The 21,001-nt window shown below is 32.4% G+C and overlaps 2 protein-coding genes across 3 annotated transcripts in view; one reads left to right on the top strand and one right to left on the bottom strand.

Annotated features, from left to right (window-relative positions):
• Window positions 1–21,001, top strand: part of LOC143064938 (aldo-keto reductase family 1 member A1-like) — a 247,957-nt gene that overhangs the window by 102,025 nt on the left and 124,931 nt on the right. The gene's annotated exons all lie outside the window — the stretch shown is intronic.
• LOC143062580 (apolipoprotein(a)-like) overlaps window positions 1–21,001 on the bottom strand; it is a 35,580-nt gene that overhangs the window by 1,019 nt on the left and 13,560 nt on the right. The window contains exons 15-28 of the mRNA XM_076234243.1: window positions 20,102–20,335; window positions 12,342–12,357; window positions 10,301–10,350; window positions 8,926–9,117; window positions 8,362–8,553; window positions 7,952–8,143; window positions 6,477–6,668; window positions 5,284–5,528; window positions 4,207–4,517; window positions 3,556–3,851; window positions 2,784–2,983; window positions 2,381–2,573; window positions 831–1,070; window positions 71–307 (exon numbers count right to left, since the gene is read on the bottom strand). Coding sequence (XP_076090358.1) covers window positions 71–307; window positions 831–1,070; window positions 2,381–2,573; window positions 2,784–2,983; window positions 3,556–3,851; window positions 4,207–4,517; window positions 5,284–5,528; window positions 6,477–6,668; window positions 7,952–8,143; window positions 8,362–8,553; window positions 8,926–9,117; window positions 10,301–10,350; window positions 12,342–12,357; window positions 20,102–20,335 — 2,790 coding nt within the window. The remainder of the gene's footprint in view (window positions 1–70; window positions 308–830; window positions 1,071–2,380; window positions 2,574–2,783; window positions 2,984–3,555; window positions 3,852–4,206; window positions 4,518–5,283; window positions 5,529–6,476; window positions 6,669–7,951; window positions 8,144–8,361; window positions 8,554–8,925; window positions 9,118–10,300; window positions 10,351–12,341; window positions 12,358–20,101; window positions 20,336–21,001) is intronic.

Below are 21,001 nucleotides of genomic sequence, written 5' to 3'. Positions count from 1 at the left end.
ACGATAACAGAGTGTCTATTCAACCATACAATATTGCCTCTGCATTGTAAGTTATTGTTGGTATACCTACTACAAAGTGGAATGTCACAATATTCCCAACGTTTATTCGGATCAGATGTATAACACCATGGCTCTTCAGATCCATCAGGGTTACGGCAGTAATTTTTATGCTTAGCCAGTTTCTTTGAAAAGCTGTGTTTATGAGGTTCAGATGCTCCCCAAGTTTGGCATTCTATTCCAGAAGTTGTTATTGATTTGTGACCTTCATAATTTGTCCCTTTCTTGTCAAATTTGCATTCTTTAATGTCTGTTGGATATGAAGAAATTGAAGAAAAAAAAAAGAGCACGATTTGAATCATAAAACAAAAAAAAATGTTATCTTTAAAATTGTAAGATAAGGTTGTGATCGTTCGTAGTAATGACAAAATTGTACTTGATGAAATTATTAACTGCCAGTGGAGACTCTAAAATTATATATGATGATATAAGTGTTTGAATCCTCAGGTCGTCGACAACAGCTTCCTAATCGGCCAATGGACTTTTTCTATTACTGCATGGCTCTTTTCCACCACATCCTTAACCTGTCATGCCTCACTCTACAAATGGCTCATTAACTAAATGACGTGTTTCAAGAAATCTGATTATTTTTTTCTGGATTTCCCATTGTTCTGCTTCTTAAAAACCTCTATGAGTATCATTGCTTAAAAGATGCCACATATAGAATTATATTTTTTTCAAAAATATGATGTTATATAAAGTTTATTTTTATCATTTGTACTCACATTTAACATAATTAATACAAATAAATCAAGAACCTGAGGCGTACATACCACATTTTGGAATGTCACAATATTCCCATCTCTTTGCCTTGTCTATCGTGTAACACCATGGTCTATCAGAACCGTCCGGATTTCTACAGTAATTTGATTGGTCACTTAGTTTAACGTCAAATTTGTGCTTGTGGGGACTTTTTTCTGCCCATGCTTGACAGTTAATGCCGGACTCTGTAATACTGGTTTTGCCTTTGTAACCAGTACCCCTCTTTGTCAAGGTACAGTCTTTTTCTTTAGCTGAGAAGTAAATTGTGAAAAAAATCTACAGGTTTTAAGAAATGAAATAGTCTATATGATTCACATAAATATTTACCAACAATCATTCAGATGTCGATAGTAATTTCTAGCTAATCGGAAAAACAAACAAACCGTCCTGGCAATAATGGTAACATTTTTTTTACAAATATCTGATAGTAAACTTTAAAAAATGAATAAATCATATATTTTTTTTAGTTTTTTTAAAAATCAAAGTCAATTCCGTTGTACAATGTTGATTGTGATAAAATTAATTGCGCTATTTATTGAAGATAAATGACAGAAGATGTTAAATAAATGTGACTAATTCACATAAACAGACATGTGCAAGTTATTGATGATCAATTGGAAGATACTATTTGAAGTCAAACAAGTTGATGGATTCCTTTGAACTAAAAAAAAGGACTGGACTTGGTGCGACGATAGGGAAAGCGTCTCCAGCTACAAATTTATGTTTCAACGACAATATGGTGAAGATTCAGTTAATATTGTAAATGTTTTGTTTCTTATTGGTTATATTGGTTATTCAACGCTTCAATTAGGTTCTGTTTTCATTCAAATATTTTTACTTCGATCATCACTGAGGGGATACAGATGGTCGAAATGCGCATCTGGTACAGAAAATCGGTTCTGTTTAATGTTATAACTACCATTTGGCTCGCTGGTAAACTGTTTTAACTAAGGATATACATGTAAGTCCACTGTTTTATACGCTGTTTTAGAATTTATTGCAATTTGGAAAACATTTTCGAAACCGTGCACCAAAACTAAACAATGAGATAACTTATAGTCCTTTATATTCGAAAGAGACAAATTACTGACATGATAATACGGTTATGGTTTAATGTAAATATGCTGTTATAAGAATGTGCGATCACTTAAAATTAAGAACTTTTTCTACCTTTTGCATATTTCTAATTCTTCTAAAAAAAAATACCGGGGATTAAATTTTGTATTTACGCATTTGTAAATGTGTGGCAATATTTTATTTATTTTCGGAGGACAACGTTTCTTTTAGAGTCCAGATCAACACTGAATCGAAATTAATTGTCGGAATGTGCACCTGATGCAGTAAACATGAGAAATAAATCCATCGGTAAACGCAAGCTACGTCAACTATACTGTTATATGATAAAATATAGTTTTCAATTAATCAAGTTTCTCAAAATAAAAGAAATGTTCATAAGCTGTAGCTGTACTGGAAACAAATGGTTTTTATTGTTTCGATGTATTTGTTCTAAAACATATGACAATAATTTGTTGTGTCTTTTTTTTTCAACCTTTAAGCTTACATTTACATTCTACGATTCCATCTCCTTCATACTGAGGTTTACATCTACATAAAAGATCTCCCTCAGCGTTCGGCTGACAAACTGCATTCTCGTGACATTTAGTAGCTGCTTCTTCAATAAGATTTCCTGTTCCGTTGATACGGATACATTTGTAATTTTTTGTACAATCACCTGATAAAACTTCGTCGCCAAGCTAAAATAAAATCAAAAGCCAATTTCGCAAACCCAGATGCACTTGATTTACATTTTGATTAATTACAATTACTATATAAATGAATTCTTATTGGACAACTTTTGCCTAAATAACATTCAATCATCCTGTGTGAAACAGACAATATAGTGGCTGATCATTAAATATATTTAAGAATCATTATTTTATACTGTAACGTTTTAAAAATCTTACACCAATATACCCGACATCACTACTGCATCCACAATCATCAGCCTTGACACATTCTTTTCCACTTAGTATATATCCTTCTTCACAAGCACAACCTTCAGTGAACGATAATTCACATGTTTTATCACTGTTCCTGTTGACACAGTTAGCTTGGCAGCCACTCACGTGATCTGAGTATACTTCATTTATACCACAGGATAAAGCTATTGAAATAAATGCTTACATAACTAATATATTGAATTTTCCTATATGGAAAATAAAGTTCAAGCAGGACGATATAAAAACTAAATTATGATTAACTATAAACTTAATCTATTTTTAAAACATTGCTACATAATATATTGATACTCCAGTATATGTTATGTTTATGTCAATTTGTCTTATTTGTGGTATTTTAACATCAGTAAATTTGCATTTTGAACTATTTCATGAATACTGTTTGTGTTTTTTTTAAATAATATCAAACACCTATAAACCTCAGTAGTCAGAAAAATTGAAAATGGAAATAAGGAATATGTCAAAGAGATAACAACCCGACCAAAGCTAAAGTTCAAATCTTTTTAAGTAAAGCTGGACTTAGTATTATTTGGTTACCTGTTACCTGTTTATGTCATATTTAGTCATATAGAAATAAATAATTCTGACTATTTATGTATCCCTTCCATTTTAAATGTTTGCGTTTGAGCGTTCACGATGGAAGTTTATCCGGAAAAGGGCGTAATACGCCCGAAATTTATTAAGTGTTATTTTCATTTTTCAAGTTTGCTCAACTTACGACAAAATGCATCAGCTCTCCAGTTTACTGCAAAAGATTCCTCTGCACAACGAAGGGCAAAAGATTCCAAATTGTCACAAACTGCTTTCCCCAGATTATTTGTGTTGTAATATAATGATACATCAGAGACACACATGTTGTAATGTTTATCTGCTTGTATATTGGAACTTTGAAGACACTCTTGAAAAGGACTGGTACCATTTTCTTTCAAAATCAGATATCCACAAAATTCAGGGTTTTTTGCAATTTTATTGATGTCACCAGTAGTTGCCGGTATTTCAGACAAAACTCCACATCTACAATAATGTTAACAATTCAGTTACGATGCATTGGTAAAATAAGACAATTCTTCTTATAGCCATGCTCAAATTGCGATTGTATTATTTTTCAATTTAAAAACGTTTTGATTTAAAATCATTCAGGATTGTCATTAAGAAACGATTAGTATTTGATTTTGTAAATTGAATCTTACAGACATAGCAACAAAACAGCTCAATGGATATTGAAGGTGCATGTTGAACTCACAGTACTATGATCAACGCATTTACAACCATTTGCAACCATTTTCACCAAACAGGAAAACCTTAAAACTTGTTTCAAATCATGAATACCATGTGAACATAAGCAGAGTACGAATTGTAAAGAACATACGTGTCGCCAGCTTCTTTTGCTTCTTCTGCGAGTTCAAATGTTTGAACTATCTTTCCAATTTTTAAAGGCTCGTCTGTTGGTTTACTGTCATTTGTGGCACTAAATTCATTTCGTATTCCATCACAATCTCCACATATACCTGTCATACGTTTTGCAAAGGTGTCTAGTGCTGCAAGTTCAAGATTCTTTGACCCATCCCATTCTAAAATTACGTCACAGTTGGTTTGTACCCGTACATATCGTCCGCTTACAAATATATTAACTGAACTGTCTTTCGTATTGTATGGTAAACTGATCTTGGTACCATCAACCTGAAAGAAGCACACAGAACATAAATTGTGTGTAACAGTCTAATGTTAAATATCAGATTTTGAAAATGGAAATCAAGACTAAAATTTGTTTATTTCAATATCTGCTCATAACTTAATTGACAACATTGGTTGAGCAAACAGCTACTATCTATAGTTTCATAAAGAAAGAACATAGTTTGAAGAACCTATTCTAATTACTTGGTTTTTTTCAGTTGTTGGAAAGATGATGTGATGAAATTCAAGTTTTTTGACAGAAACAGTATCGCTTAATATTTATCCATGAAGGAAACAATTATTTATCAGTTTCTATGATACGAACATTGAAACTAAGCATAACACAATGATTTCAAATGCCATTTTATAACAGTTCTAATTTATCAGTCTTCGGTAGTAGATATTCAAAATTTGTAACTGAAAACAAACACTTCGCTGCAACAAATTTTCAAACTTCTGTTTGTCCTTGAAAAACCCTAGATATCAACATGATCATAAATTTCAATTAAGTTTTGACAGTTTTTTCAGTGTTAAATAATATAAAAGTGTGACACCAATTACGCCAAATTTCTTTATTAAGATTAACAGTCTTACAAACGAATAACGTGCTTTCAAGAAAATTGCCAATGTCATTAAAGATCTTGATCGATGGTTATCTGCTACTTTGCAATCCAAGATAGGGGAAGACTAGATCAACAAAACAAGAAAAAAGATCCAAAATCTATGTAGTAGAACTTAAAACGCAAAAAACAGAATAAGTTTATTTATGTACCAAAACTACTTTGTCTGGAAGAAGACGAATCGTATAATCTTTTATAGCTAATTCTATGGTACGTGTGTAAGGAAGCTCTGATGTTTGACTAGCTGCCTTATTGATGACGACGACAGAGAAATGACAATCAATGTCATCCAAAGCTGTTTTGGCCAGTAGATAATGACAGGATCCCATGAAATCTATCCATTGTCCATCAAATGTTCTGTAATGTGTGTCACCAACTGTGCTACATTCACAATAACCTTTATAAAAGATTAAATGTGGTGACAGTTATGACCAGGAGCTTGTTTATAAGAATAGGAATTTATATCTCACAATGAAAAGTATAAGTTGCACATTTCCTTTCAAATAGTTTTTTCACGAGTAGCTAGTTGTAAAAGACCAAAAGACCGGATTGTATTGTATATAAAATTAGCAAAACAAAGAACGGAATGAATAGCTGTAAAATTGAACTGCTAAATAAATACTTGTAGATTTTGTGAGAAAAAATTAAAGAAAGAATCAACACTTTTTAATGATTAAATGTGTTGTGATATATAGCTATATAGATATACGATGATTGTATAGATAGATTTTAAAATTATTCACAACGGGAGGGTTTTTTTTATTTCCTCATATACATTTTCACCCGATAAATAGGACTGTAATAATGCCGGGGTTCATAAGTTGCTTCCGTGGACAACTTAGGGTTGATGTGACAGGTGATAATTTATCATTTATGACTTACCGAATTAGACTATTTACAGGGTCTGTTATAACATGACTAACACGACGGGTCCCACATGTGGAGAAGTATCTGCTTACCATTCTGGAGCACCAGTTTTTGGTTGGGATATCGTTGCTTGGTCTTTAGTCTTCTATGTAGTGTCTTGTATATTATTATTTGTATGTTTGTCTTTTTCGTTTTTAACCATGGTTTTGTCAGTTTATTTTCAATCTATGAGTTTGACTGTCCCTCTGGTATCTTTCGGCCAACTTTTGTGAAATATGTTTAAAATAAAACAAACCAGAGATGCACTGAATGTAATACGGTTTTGTCAAAAGGCTGTCGCTTTTCTACGTTTAAGCTAAATAAGTTAATAACAATTCATTACGACAATAACCATATACAAAATTGTACTAGGGATTTCAAAACACATTTTAATAATTCCTGATAGAAAAATTAAACACAAACAATTCAAAAACTTTACCTGGACATTCCTTTATTTTGCACTGCTGTGTTCTTTCTTCCGTGCTATCACCGGCACATTGTTTCCCACCATACTCAGGTTCGGGATTTTCGCATAATCTTATGCGAGAACTTTTCTCTTTTCCAAAACCACAGATTTCCGAACAGGTCGCCCATATCGACCATGACAAGAAATCTGTCCAGCCACCATCAACTAATGCATACAAGATAAAGTTATAGTCTCAAAAATAATTGAATGATTTATTGTTGATGCCTAACGTACAAATGCAATTCTATCATATTTCTGAACTAGGACTAATGAACAATTTATCCAGGGGTGGGTATTGCAATTGAAACGATAAGGGTAAAGGGTTGGTGTTGAAAAAGACTTCAAAGGGAAGGATAATGTTTATGGAGACCAGCAGATATTTTTTAACCAACAAGCCATCAAAGGATACAAAGATTGTGACGAGGGAATGTCACTATCTAAACATGGTGATTTAACAATAGGACTGACTTTTTAATGTCCTTTTAAATAGATGTGTGAATTTTTATGCCTCACCTACGATAGTAGAGGGCATTATGTTTTCTGGTCTGTGCCTCCGTTTGTCCGTCCTCCCGTCCGTCCGTCCGTCTGTGCCTCGGTTCGTCCGTCTGGTTAAAGTTATTGGTCGAGGTAGTTTTTGATAAAGCTGAAGTCCAATCAACTTGAAACTTAATACACATGTTCCCTATGATATGATCTTTCTAATTTTAATTCCAAATTAAAGTTTTGACCCCAATTTCACTGTCCACTGAACATAGAAAATGATAGTGGGAGTGGGGCATCCGTGTACTATTGACACATTCTTGTTCTTAATAAGATTATGAGGCAGAGTGGTATATTTTAAAGAAAAATGAAAACTTTATACAGATTCGAAATCAATTTATATAATAAAAATGCAATTTATCAATTACTTACAACAAATTTATGACGCTCCAAAAGTCATTAATTCCATTATGTTCATAGGCCGTATATGAACAATTTATAACCATTTACCTAGTATACTAGTAATTTGAAAAGACACTTTAGTAGTGGAACAATAGCCTGAATACGAAATATCTGTATATGTAATTAATACCAGAGATCTGTAATAAGCCTAAAATATTATTACTAAGGAATATCATAGACGACGTTTCTTGCATCTAGCATGCATATAAACATGTGTCAAAGTTGAATTATTTTTTTTCAACAATTCTGTATTGGGAAATAGAATATCAAAATACATTTAAAAGACCGAATCAGAAATTCTTGACAACATAACTCAAGGACTACTACTTGTCTGTTTGTCTTATGTGCTGATCTGTTTTAGTCATGGCGTTGTTAATTTATTTTCGATTTATGAGTTTGAATATCCCTCTGATATCTTTCGCCTCTCTTTTAAATTGAATACTCCTATTTCATAGAATGCTTGGTTTATTTTGTATTCAACGTAATATATTTGAAAGATAGTATACCTGGACACTGTATTTCCGTGCATTCTAGTGAGTCAACTGTAACTGATTTTCCCGTACATGCCGTTCCACCGTATTTTGGTTCAGGGTTATCACATGATCTTGAACGAGTCCTCGTTTTTACACCGTGTCCACAGGTTACAGAACAACGTCCCCATTCACTCCATTTTGAGAAAGCTCCCCATTTCCCATCAACTGCATGAAAAAGGCTGGTTTATTGTTTATCATGTACTTTCATTCAAACTTATCATGCTAAATATCGGGTAATTTCATTTAAACGTTAACTACTGTTTGATATATACCATAATTGGTCTTAAAAATTAACAAATAATGGATACAAACATTTGTATAACTCAATAAAATGCAAAAATTGAAAACATAAGTGTATAACATTTCGAGGTAAAATTACGTACTTTGACAGGGTTTGGTATTGCATGTCTGTGAGGAAGTCATTGTGGACTCTCCCGGACATGTCTTGCCACCATACTTCGGGTAAGGCTTGCTGCAGGTTCTTGTTCTTGTGTTAGATTTTATTCCATAACCGCAACTTGCAGAACAGGAACCATACTCCGACCAAAGATTCCATGCAGTCCATTGCCCATTTACTGGAAAAATAAAATTGTTGGTATTACATGATCTGATTTATATTTTATGTGTGTGCCGTTAATACATAGATAATAACACCATTATTATTGCTGATACTTACTTGGACAATGGTTGGTATTAAATGATCTGTTTTGCTTTTGCTTGTGACGTTAATGATTTAAAACACCCTTATTATTGTAAATATTAGTACAATTGTTAATTACATGATCTGATTTTTGTTGTATGTGTGTGCCGTAAACCCATGAATCATTATACCCTTATCATTGCTGATACTCACGAGGATAATTGTTGTATTAAGTGATCTGCTTTATATCTTATGCGTGTGCCGTGAATATATAAATTATTAAATCCTTATTGTTGTTGATACTCACTAGGGCATTTGTTGGAATTACATGATCTGCTTTTTGTATTACTGCTAGACCCAGAACAACCAATTCCACCATTTTTCGGCAGAGGATTATTACAATACCTCATTCTCCGTGTCGACCGTGTACCACTACCACATGTCTTTGAACAACTACCCCATGTTTCCCAGTTACCATAGGAACTCCAACCACCGTGAACTGTAAGTCAAATAAGATATATCGAAAATAATGGGTAAAAGTAAAAAACTGCTAGCAAACTTACTAGTAAAATTTTCATGAGTATTGCTGAGTTATCAATATGTATATGCATAGAGAGAGCACAAGTTTAGTGTTTTTTTGTTTGGTATTCAATTAATATTAAGATCCATTTGTAAAATCTGATGATCAATTCATTTTTCATTCGCCAATGGGAGACAGCAGGGTTTAAGAACATCAGTTGTTCGACCTGTCAGTCAAATGCGTTTTGCTAAAAAAAACTTTTTAACTTTTTTTGGCCTTTTGGAGAAAAAAAATTGTGTCGTATCATCCCGAGACACCAATATCAGCCCAAGGGCATTCAGGACCAAGGGATGATATTGGTCGAGGGTGATACGGCATGTGGTACGGATTTTGCCATGTTTTATACGCTTTATCATATATTTCAACAGGAGAGTATTATATTATATAAACTGTTTTCTGATCCATAGCACTGGGTTACCTTTAGTTCTACTTTTGTCTTGTTTTAAAAGCCTTTTAAAAGAACTGTTCAATTACTTATTCGAAGCACCTGGGTTACCTTAAAATTTGCGTGCTGTTGTTTTAAAAATATTTTGTTTATTATTGTATTTTTTTGTGTGTTTTGTATTTTTTATAGCTACATTTCGTGACGTCACATACCAAACAGTGACGTCATTCAATAAATTGCGTCACGCCCGAATGACCGTTCTTTTGGACCTATTTTGAGGAAAAATATTTCTTAAGCTTTCATAAATAAAAACGAATTTTGAAAAAAAAAGTCGGGGTGTGATAAAGGGTGTGATAAAGGTATGCGATACAGGATGCGCATCAAAGTTGCGCGATAATGATTAAACAGCAGGCTATTTATCAAATATTCAAAACTACTGTATTTACTACTAAACACATGATAAATGTTTATTACACGGGGCCGTCATTATTACCAAAAACCCCACATGAATTCTTGACTGCTAACTAGCTTAATGAGCTTTTGATTTTCCATTTAATAAGGGGTTGGCTTTTATTTATTACCCTTTCAATCGATTTTATTGATAGAAAAAAAATGTGCATTTCAATACATATATGGATTCTAGCAGCAAGAACAAAATCATTAAAAGCTTCGTACATGGTGGTTTTGTTCTTATTATTTTTGTTTTATTCGACATACCTGCTGGACAATTCTTCAAACAATTGAAGTATCCTGTTTTTCCACTTTCTCTAATAAATAAAGAGATATTTATTTGTAAACTTAGATGATGAACATAGCAAATATGAACAAATAAAGCACACTGTATTATTAAATATGTATGTTATTTTATAATGATATTTTGAACACAAATTTTTGACTCGTCAAATTCAATCCAATGATACAGTCAATGTGACTCGTATGGTTATAACAGGTCCCAGTTAAAAGGTTACGGTTGTATATGTTCACACTAAATAGACTTCATTGACTACCGTGTGCTCCTTAAACACAATAACCCGTTCTGAGTTATGAAGAGGAACGACTGAAATCGACACTACATACCTTTTGCAGTCATCATCACGGATTGGTTGACCAATATAATGTGTCGATGTCTTAATTTACTATCGATATGTTAAAATGGTCTTACATCTTTAGACACCAGTTTAACCATCGAGTCGGTAATTTAACCCATTGTGTCCTGTTTCCGATTGTGACATTTTGACTGAGTTTTAATTCGCATAGCTGGCGATGCATGCATGTCAGGAGTTACTTACCTTTTCGATATACCCGATCTTACACCTTTTTATCTTCATGCTATTTGCTGCTTTTTGTTAGATACCTCGATTTGTCCCTTTTTAATTGATTTACAAGCTTTTAAAATCGATAAATTACAGTCGCCTTATTTTATTACTATATATTGTAGACAATTCATGTAAAACAATGTGACTTACATCTGTGGTGAGTTACATAGTTAGTAAGTAAGTAGATTGGTTAGTTAGTCAGTTAGATAGTAAGTTAGTTAATTAATTAGTTAGTTAGCTAGCTAGTTAAATTTTCTCAAGACTTCGAGAAAAAATACATGTTAATGCTTTAAATCCATACTTGTAATAAGTACATCTACCCAGCCAAATATTCCACAAGATCTTGTCATTCTTTCCTGATAGTATATGTATTTGGTGCAAGTGGCCTGGTAATGCCCACTGCAAACTCTGAAAAACGAAATAGTAATCAAATTGATCATTTCAATTGGTTTTGATTCAAGTGATTATCAATAAGTAATGTTTAAAGAAGAATTTCTTAAAGAGATTAATTATATTCAATTATAAGAAAAAAATAGGGGATATTTAAAGATGTGCGCTTCCATTTTACCAATTCGTAAGATTTGAAAATACTACATACAAAACTGTTACGGGAAACTTCTTGTTCACAAGAAAGTAAACATGTTTACGGTGACCTATAGTTGTTAATGTCTGTGTCATTTTGGTCTTTTGCGGATAGTTGTTTCATTGGCAATCATACCACATCTTCTTTTTTATATTAACATATTTCTATATGCTACGATCTGGCAGTGCTAGTATATGTTTTTCTACTGCCCATGACCGACTGGAAACTTTTTTTTTATAGCAAATTAGTGATTCACTTATTCTCAGTTCTTCATTAGTCAACTAAGACTTCTTTCTTCGTACTTGCCTTCGATATTGCTATTGTAGCGTCAGTGAGGAAGCGACACTTTCTGATTGTGACTCTTCACAGAATCGGTTAAGCTATTAAGTAGATCGTTTAAGTTTTATACATATCGTCTTTTGATAAAACTTTAGAGAAACAGATTCCGCCAAAGCATTTCGCGTTTACAATATTTCTCTATCTTGATACTTTAATCTAAGGCATATGTTTAAATATGTTGAGTGGATAAATAGAGTATCCCACTCAATGAGTGAAGAACCTTGTGTGTGTGTGTGTGTGTGTGTGTGTGTGTGTGTGTGTGTGTGTGTGTGTGTGTGTGTGTGTGTGTGTGTGTGTGTGTGTGTGTGTGTGTGTGTGTGTGTGTGTGTGTGTGTGTGTGTGTGTGTGTGTGTGTGTGTGTATTTATCGACTTAATGTACCCTTCAGTAAACTTTACATAAACAGCTATTAACGATGCTACAAGAGCAACCGTTACCTGTCCCATTTTGTTGGAAACAAAGAGACTTAAAGCGCATGAGAATAGTGGTCAAGCATTTATATATGAAACTGACCCCTTTACATGTCACAGATGGGATCTGAAATTATACACAACTAAATCATTATGTCAGTTGGAGGTCAAATCAGACGGAAAAAATTCAAATCATCGTCATCTATATATATTGTATTACTTCATATGAAACTTTTTTCGATTGCTTTGTTTCTAGATGTTCCTATTTGCATTTTTATTGACCATATCACGTTTTTATATATATCATGTTTTGATTTAATTATTATCTATCATAACAATTTGTCCTTATCTGCATTTCTATCAGTTAGAGCACTTATATATCAAATGATGGAGCAACTATTTAAAATATTGTAACTATCCGATATAAAAAAACAGGGTTAGGCTATTGTTAAAACGTCTATTGGTTTGAATAACAAAGGCAACAGTAGTATTGCGGAGTTCAAAGGTCATAAATCGATTAATAGAAAACAAAATCCGGGTTACAAAGCTAACATCAACTATAAGGGGAAACAAGCAAACAACAGGAATATTGAAGTGCAACAACAACCAAAAAGCAGCTAACATACATAGAAACGAACTAGTCGATAACAACATATTTATTCCTGACTTGAAACAGGACGTTTTGAGAAAAACTGGTGGGTTAAATATGATTTACTAGCTACCCAAAACTCCCGCTTTATGTTAAAAAAAAGTACTGAAATGACCACAGTACATAACAGAAATACAGCACATACATACGAATGAGCATAACGCACAAAAAAAAATACAAAAATATGATAAAAGTCGACACAACATGCCAACTTCAGAACAAAAACGAAAAAATTCCATCAACGACAAACCCACAGGATAGAAAACAAAACGGTGACGCATCATTATCAATGTTATTAAATTTGATGCGACTGTCGTACAAGTGCGAGGTTTAGCGCTTTAAAACCAGGTTCAATCCACCATTTTATACAGTTGAAAATGCCTGTACCAAGCCAGGAATATGACAGTCGTTGTCCATTCATTTGATGTGTTTTATCTATCCTTTGATTTTGCCATTTGATTAGGGACTTTCCGTTTGTAATGTTCTGCTTTTGCAATTGTATTTTCGGTTTTGTTTCTTTGGTTTCTTCAGCCTATTGTTTTTGAATGCATATCTACCTATTTCTTTAGTTATAGTCAACTTAAAGATACTGTTCTTTGCAATGATTTAATTCTATAGGCCTCTTATGTTGAATTTTTAACTACCTTAAAACTCATTTAGAGTCAAGATATCGATCGAAAGATTGAGTTTCCTAGAAAACTCTGTATTTATAAGCATCGGGAATAGCATCTTATCAATGGGAAGAGAAAGAGACTAGAGGGACATTAAAGTTCATGACGAAATAAAAAGACAACGGCGTGGCTAAAAAAGAAAACAAAGACCAACAGACAAGCATCAGTTCACAAACAAAACATAGAAAACTAAAGACTGAGCAAAACTGTGAGGTATCACATGTTAACTTTTTCCATTGAAGTAGAGATAAAGGATACAACAGATACAGTTAAGTCGGCCTCATATCTTGACTTACATCTAGAAATTGACAATGAGGGTCGATTGAAAACAAAACTTTACGACAAAAGAGATGATTTCAGCTTTCCAATTGTGAACTTTCCATTTCGAAGTAGCAACATTCCAGCAGCACCTGCATACTGTGTAAATATATCCCAATTGATACAATATTCTCGTGCTTGCATTTCTTAGCATGTATTTCTTGATAGAGGGTTGTTGCTCACAAGGAAGCTATTAAATCAAGAGTTCCAAATGGTGAAGTTGAAATCATCTCTTCGTAAATTTTACGGACGCCATTGGTTGTCCGTTATGGAATAACCATTTCACAAATGATATCGGATATGTTCCTTACATCGTAACTACAATTCCCTTCCCTTACATAAATTTGACCTACCGAGTTAGACTATTTACCGGATTTGTTATCTCATAAGCAACACGAAGGGTAACACATGTGGAGCAGGATCTGCTTACCCTTCCGGGGCACCTGATATCACCCCCAGTTTTTGTGGGGTTCGTGTTGTTTATTCTTTAGTTTTCTAGGTTGTGTCATGTGCACTATTGTTTGTCTATTTGTCCTTTTCATTTTTAGCCATGGTGTTGTCAGTTTATTTTCGATTTATGAGTTTGACTGTCCCTCTGGCATCTTTCGTCCCTCTTTTTATAATTATAAACGTCTAGCTGTAAATAGATGGATCTTACAAGCCCTACAAATAAGTTCACTTATTTTTTCACGGTACAACTCAAACTGTTGTTAACTTTGTGATGTTGATAACAAAATTACCATCTGCGTTTGAAATATTGGTGTTTATTACCCCTTCGTTTGTATTGTATTGAAATGCATATAGGATATTGAGATAGTAATGATATTTTCTAAATTGCTACAATGAAAATAGTTCACTTCAAATGATGTTTCATATCATATAATTCTTCGAATATGTTTTTCCAATTGGTGATGACTTTTTTTTTTTTTTATTCTGAATATGAAACAAACAATCAATACGTTGATGTAATCTTTCCAGTTAAATACTCAAAATGAACTAAATCAAGCCAAAGTCCTGTCCTATTTCTTCAAGGAAAGAAAGTATAAATAATGCAACACTAGTTATCGATCCTTAATTCTCATAAATCGATAGAGAAGACATTTGAAATTAACAAACACTATAATAACTGAGGGAATTGCATGAACTCTAACAGCAGCCAGACCTACTATCCAGTTGTTTCCTCCTTATTTACAAAATAATGATTTGTTGCTACCTCTAACATTTCTATTTCACTGACCGGTACTTGGACTTTTTTGACGTATTTTTCAACAAACTATCGGCATTTCAATGGAAACCAAATGTGCCCCTCTTCTTGTCGACTTGTTCCTTTATACTTATTAGACTGACCTCATACAGGAATTTCTTTGGAAGGAGAAAAGTAGTTAGCAGTATACTTTTACTATACTTTCCTCTATGAAGATTTTGTTTACTCACTAAACAATTCAAAATTTGGTGACTATGTTGAACGCATCTATTCCATTTATTTAACTTGGTAAAAATGATAAGTTGGGCTTGCCTCATACCTTCACTTACATCTAGAAATTGATAATGACGCTCGGTTAAAAACAAAATTTTACGACAAAAGTGATAAAAATTTAGCTTCCCAATTGTAAACTTTCCATATCAATGTAGCAACATTCAAGCCGCGTATATATATCTCCTAAATGATATAATTTCCCCAGGCTTGTATTTACTATCTTGATTTCCTTGATAGAGGGTTTGCGGTTCATCAGGAAGAAATTAAAACAAGAGTTCCAAATGGTGAAGTTGAAATCATCCCATCGTCAATTTTATGGACGCCATCACGATTTAGTCGACCGTTATGGAATATCCGTTTCACAAATGACAGCGGATATGTTCCCAACGTCGTTATTACAATCCTGTACCCAATTAACAAAGTGAACTACCGAATAAAACTTGTTACAGGGTTTGTTCCAACATGAATAACACGACGGATGCACAATGTAGAGCAGGGCCTGCTTACCACTTCGGAGCACCTGAGATTACTTTCAGTTTAGAGTGAGTTCGTGTTGCTTTGTGTGTAGTTATCTTTGTTGAGTTTTATGGACTATTGTTTTTCTTTTATCTTTTAAGCCATTACGTTGTCAGTTTATTTTCATTTATGACTTTGAATGTCCCTCTGATATCGTTGCACCCTCTTTTACAATTGAGTTTTATTATAGGTCGTTGAATGTACATATTAACTACAGTTGTAATGTTAACTTGAAAGTAAAGCTAGTGACGGTATCATATTAAAAACATACAAATTAGTTGAATTTGATGACTTGTTCCATTTGATTATATTGCAACTCACAAATGACATGTATTTGCTGTCTTCGGTCTTTAGACATCAGTATTGTAGTGTTGCCTTTTTTTTATTCTTTTTTTTTTATCAAAGGGAAACATCTTTTTGTATTTTTTCTGATTGTTTTCATTATTATTATGGTTCTTTGACAAACGTTTTCTATGTTTTCTACGTATTCAGGTTTATTCAGGGGTATAACTTCCATTGACAGTATGCGAAAAACATTATTAGCTACATATCTGAGACCACAGCTCCTAGTTTTATGAAGTCACTGAAGACTTTTCAATGTCTGATGTGTGTTTTTGAAGATTTTCAATGTACGTAATCTACGTCTATTTTTACATATGTTCTACTGTTCGAAAAGAAAGACTTCTCAACAATTGACGTTTTGATCTAGTTCCCTTAGTTGTTTGTAAAATGTTTGTTTTCTTAAAGCTACAATAGTTGTTTTAAAGGTTCGATGTACAAAGAAATGATGTCCCTTCATTCTAACAGTGACATAATTTAGTTTCAGCTTTAATTTGTTGACATTTGTCAGTTTAACGTTGTTTTTTAAATGCTCCGTCGATAGATAAATAGATAAGAGACTACGATTTCAAATATCTTAGACAAAAGTAAAATCTCAAAAATACTAAACTCCGAGAAAAACTCAAATGGCAAAATCAAAAGCTCAAACACATCAAACACATCAAACGAATGGATTACAACTGTCATATTCCTGACTTGGTACAAGCATGTTCTTCTGTGGACATTAATTTCAAATGAATTTTGTTCATAATAAAGCTACTTTATTATTCATAACTTCTCGAAATTCTATCAAATGATACGTTTTCCTAAAAACGCACTAATTTCATAAAAGTGTTACTTTCAGATTTGAGTTATAGTCTGACTGTCACGTTCATACAATTACTACACATTGAATTAAATAAAAAAACTTTAAAAAAAAAGAAGTTGAACTTATTGAAACTTATCTGTAAAAATCATTTGTATATTAACTCCTTGCATGTGTTTGTCAATGCAAATGCAAACTTAAGTTTTAATAACAGTTTGAACTAATGAACAAGGCATAAACATTTTTGATCTTAGATATAAAAAATATGCGTAATGGTTTGAAGGAAATAATGAACAAAACATGTGTATAAAAAAACTGGCTGAATGAATTTTTATGATATTTAATATTTCCTTGGCTGTTTTATATTAGTCAAAACGAATGATTCATTTATCTTATGCTAAATATTATTCATTGAATAAGGTACTTAAATTCTAATTTATAGACACAAAAACCAAACACGCTCATAAGATTAACAGAAAAAGGATGATCGCTTGTAGTGCTGCTCTTCCTTTAAAAGTTACAGTGATGCCTTTTCTTTTTTTCCGGACCTTTTGTCATTTTCAGCAGTTTTTTACTTTTTGTAATAAATTACATATTTTTACTTTTAACATATTATTAGAACTTTCTAGTCCTTTATAGTGAAAATCGGAGTTTAAACAGAATATTGCTTGATGAAGTAAATCTAAGTTGTCTACTAATTTTAGACCAAAATCATTTACTTTACACGTTTTCTTACTAGTAAATCATTTACATTGTTGTTTCGGATTGATTACTTCTGAAAGTGTAATATTTGTTTGTTTAATCAAAGAAGACATTATTATATTATTTCTTTTTAATGAGATTCTAAATATCATGCGTGAAAGCAGTGTTCTAGAAGTGCGAATCATGAAATACCGTTTTTACCGTATCTGTCTTAATTTCTTGGGTAGAATGATAACTAAAAAGACGAAAACATGTGATTTTGTAAATGAAAGAGGAAATAAGGTATCAAATGTATTGTTATAAAATGATCATGATACAAGTAAGAGTTGTATACTGGTTCATATCGCTCGCGCCAACAGTAATCCATAGGAGAAATCGATAAAAAAAAGAGGTAGATATTAAAAATATTTCACAGACAGAATGTGTAAAGCAGTTAAAAAAATATTATCGGAAAACATATACTTTTTATCATAATTTTTTATGTTGTACAAATGTAAAATCTTTATCATTCTGTTTGATGATATTGAGTTAAATTACACTATGCTGCTTTTGATGTGCGATTCATGTTTTATTTCGAATTATGACACAATATTATCAGTTTCACTGAAGGGCAGCTAGGGTGCTGTTAATAGAACGTTTCCTGATCAACCACACCCACAACTCTGTCTTTCTCTGGCTTCATACAAACTGCAATCTGAGTTATGCTGTAACGAACGTGTCACATATATTTTGTTTGAATTAGAACAGGGTTTGTTTACCAAATCAAAAAACGTCGTAAGATGTTTTTCAAATTTCAAATATTTTGAATTAGAGCATTTCTAAAGTCACAATAATTGAAGAAATGTACATCTGTTACTGATCTGGGTTTTTTTTGTACAGATATTTTTTTTTACATTTGCCTATATAAAATGAAATAATTAACTTTAAATGATTGTATGTACTTTAACATGCATTTGGTAAAGTTGAGTATTCATATCTGATTGACAACATCCTTAAAGTAGTTTCAACAATGGTCAATTCACATTCCGTCATTAGTTGTTGTTTATCAGTGTTCAATTTATCTGCTTGTATTTTATTTTATTTAATTCTCAATGTTTTAAGTTTTGAGATTTTAGTTGTCTCTCCTTCTGCCATAGAGATGGTTATTTATTTTGTTTATCCTTATATTTGTCTTTTCTGTTTAACGTTTGTAATTATCCATTATTTAGGCCTCGAGATCCACTGTCGACAAGCGTTTCTTGGTCACTAAAATAGGTACCGTTAAAGCTATTATAGTTTTCTGCAGTTTGTCAACAACATTATGTTGCTATCCATCATGCTGAGGTTCTGTTTTATGTCAGAAGTCTGAAAAATACCTTCTTCCTTTGATATTCGAAAAAACAGTTCTGATGACACAACATAATGTCGTCATAATTTTAGAATATTGCTGTCCATGGTGATAAAAAGTAAAATCACAAAAATACTGAACTTAGAGGAAGATCAATTGGGAAAGTCCATAATCACATGGCAAAATCAAATAACAAAACGCATCAAAAACGAATGGACAAAAACTGTCATATTCCTGACTTGGTACAGGCATTTTCAAATGTAGAAAAGGGTGGATTAAACCTGGTTCTATAGCGCTAACCCTCTCACTTTAATGACAGTCTCATCAATTTCCGATATTTTTACATTGATGCGATAAAATGATGAAAAGGAGGATGATTGCCAGGATCGACGGAAGATAATTAAAAATACAGAAAAAAACCGTATTAATATTGACAATATGAGAGCCCGGTTATCGTCAGTAGGAGCAAACAATAGCCTATCATAAGGGATACCTATTGCAAAGGAATAAGCTACGTGTTTAATGCTGGTACGATTGAACATAAGTTCCAAAACAAAAGCTATATAATTGCAAATTCGTTTAATGGTTTTAATAAGACAGTTCACTATTTTCCTTTCTGGATTGATCGTAGGTATTCTCTATTCCTGAAAAGAAGTAGTTTCGTCTTAAAAGATATTTTTTTTAATTAATCAATCATATTTATTTAAATAAAAATGTTGATGCAATGGTTTGTACAAATTCAAATAATCATTCGAAAAAGTAGATATGTATTATAGATCTTGTTTATTTTTTACTAAGAAATTATATACTATAACATATGACCATAGTAGCAGATAATTTACAACAACAACGAAAATACCCCTTTTTACTACTTTTAGTAAATGGAGTGTTAAGAATTTGTTAGAATAAATTATGAAATACATAAAAATAGGTTTCGGATTACAGAATCCAAATTACTTAAACTGTTTCTAAAAACACGCTATCAAAACAATAGCTAAATGTAGCTGTTATTTAATCATGTACAATTGAATTTCTTTAAATTCGATAATTGTAAAGAAGATACTTACAGCATAGTTGAATATCACAATACTCCCAACGTGTTTCCTTCTCCAGTGTGTAACACCAAGGCTTGCTTGAACCATCCGGATTACGACAGTAGTTTATTTCTGCAGCTAGTCTACTGATACCATGACGATGAGGTTCCTGGGATCCCCAAGCTTGACATATTTTCCCAGATGAAGTCGTATTCTGATGGCCATTGTAATCAGATCCTTTCACATCTTCTTTACATTGCTTTACCTCTAAAATTGTAACATAACATATTTTGAAAACAGTATCAAACCTTTGTGAAACTGTGCGCATGTTAATATATGTTAAGCCACATTCATATTAATGAAAAGCACAAGTCAGATGTTTCAAAGATTTTCAACGCTTGTTTTGAAGTTAAATATATGAGCATGGTAACGTATATAAATATTTTTTGGTGAAATATTTACAGAAATGTAGAAAGAGCCTAAAACGATATTTTTAGATTTTTACCGTATTTATCTATCTGAACCATTCCCCAAATGTCTGATTATATGTTTGTAACCCACATCTAAATTCTACTTACATTTTCATTCCAATCTTTTGGGTTTTTTTATGTAAAAATAAATTTGAATTTTACTGAAAGGTATAAAGTTCAATTTGTACTGCCTTTACTGTACTTGACTAATTTTGAACAACGTCCACGGAGTTAATACTCAATCTGACAGATCTTTGAACAAGAATGGTAAACAAATGTTAATATAATGACATTTAGAAAAAAAGTTAACTTTTAAGAATGGTCGAGAAAAGCTTAGTACAATTTGATTCATTTTTATCTTTCTGACACAACAAAAATGTTTAAAAATGTTGATAGATAACAAATTGAGATACATAATTGTACACTGATCGAACCAGAAAGGCTTTTTCGTTGTTATTTACAA

This window comes from Mytilus galloprovincialis, chromosome 2, assembly GCF_965363235.1.
Source record: "Mytilus galloprovincialis chromosome 2, xbMytGall1.hap1.1, whole genome shotgun sequence".
In the NCBI taxonomy this organism is placed as follows: domain Eukaryota; kingdom Metazoa; phylum Mollusca; class Bivalvia; order Mytilida; family Mytilidae; genus Mytilus; species Mytilus galloprovincialis.
The sequence above is the reverse complement of the archived record's forward strand: the minus strand, read 5'-3'. Positions and strand labels throughout refer to the sequence as shown.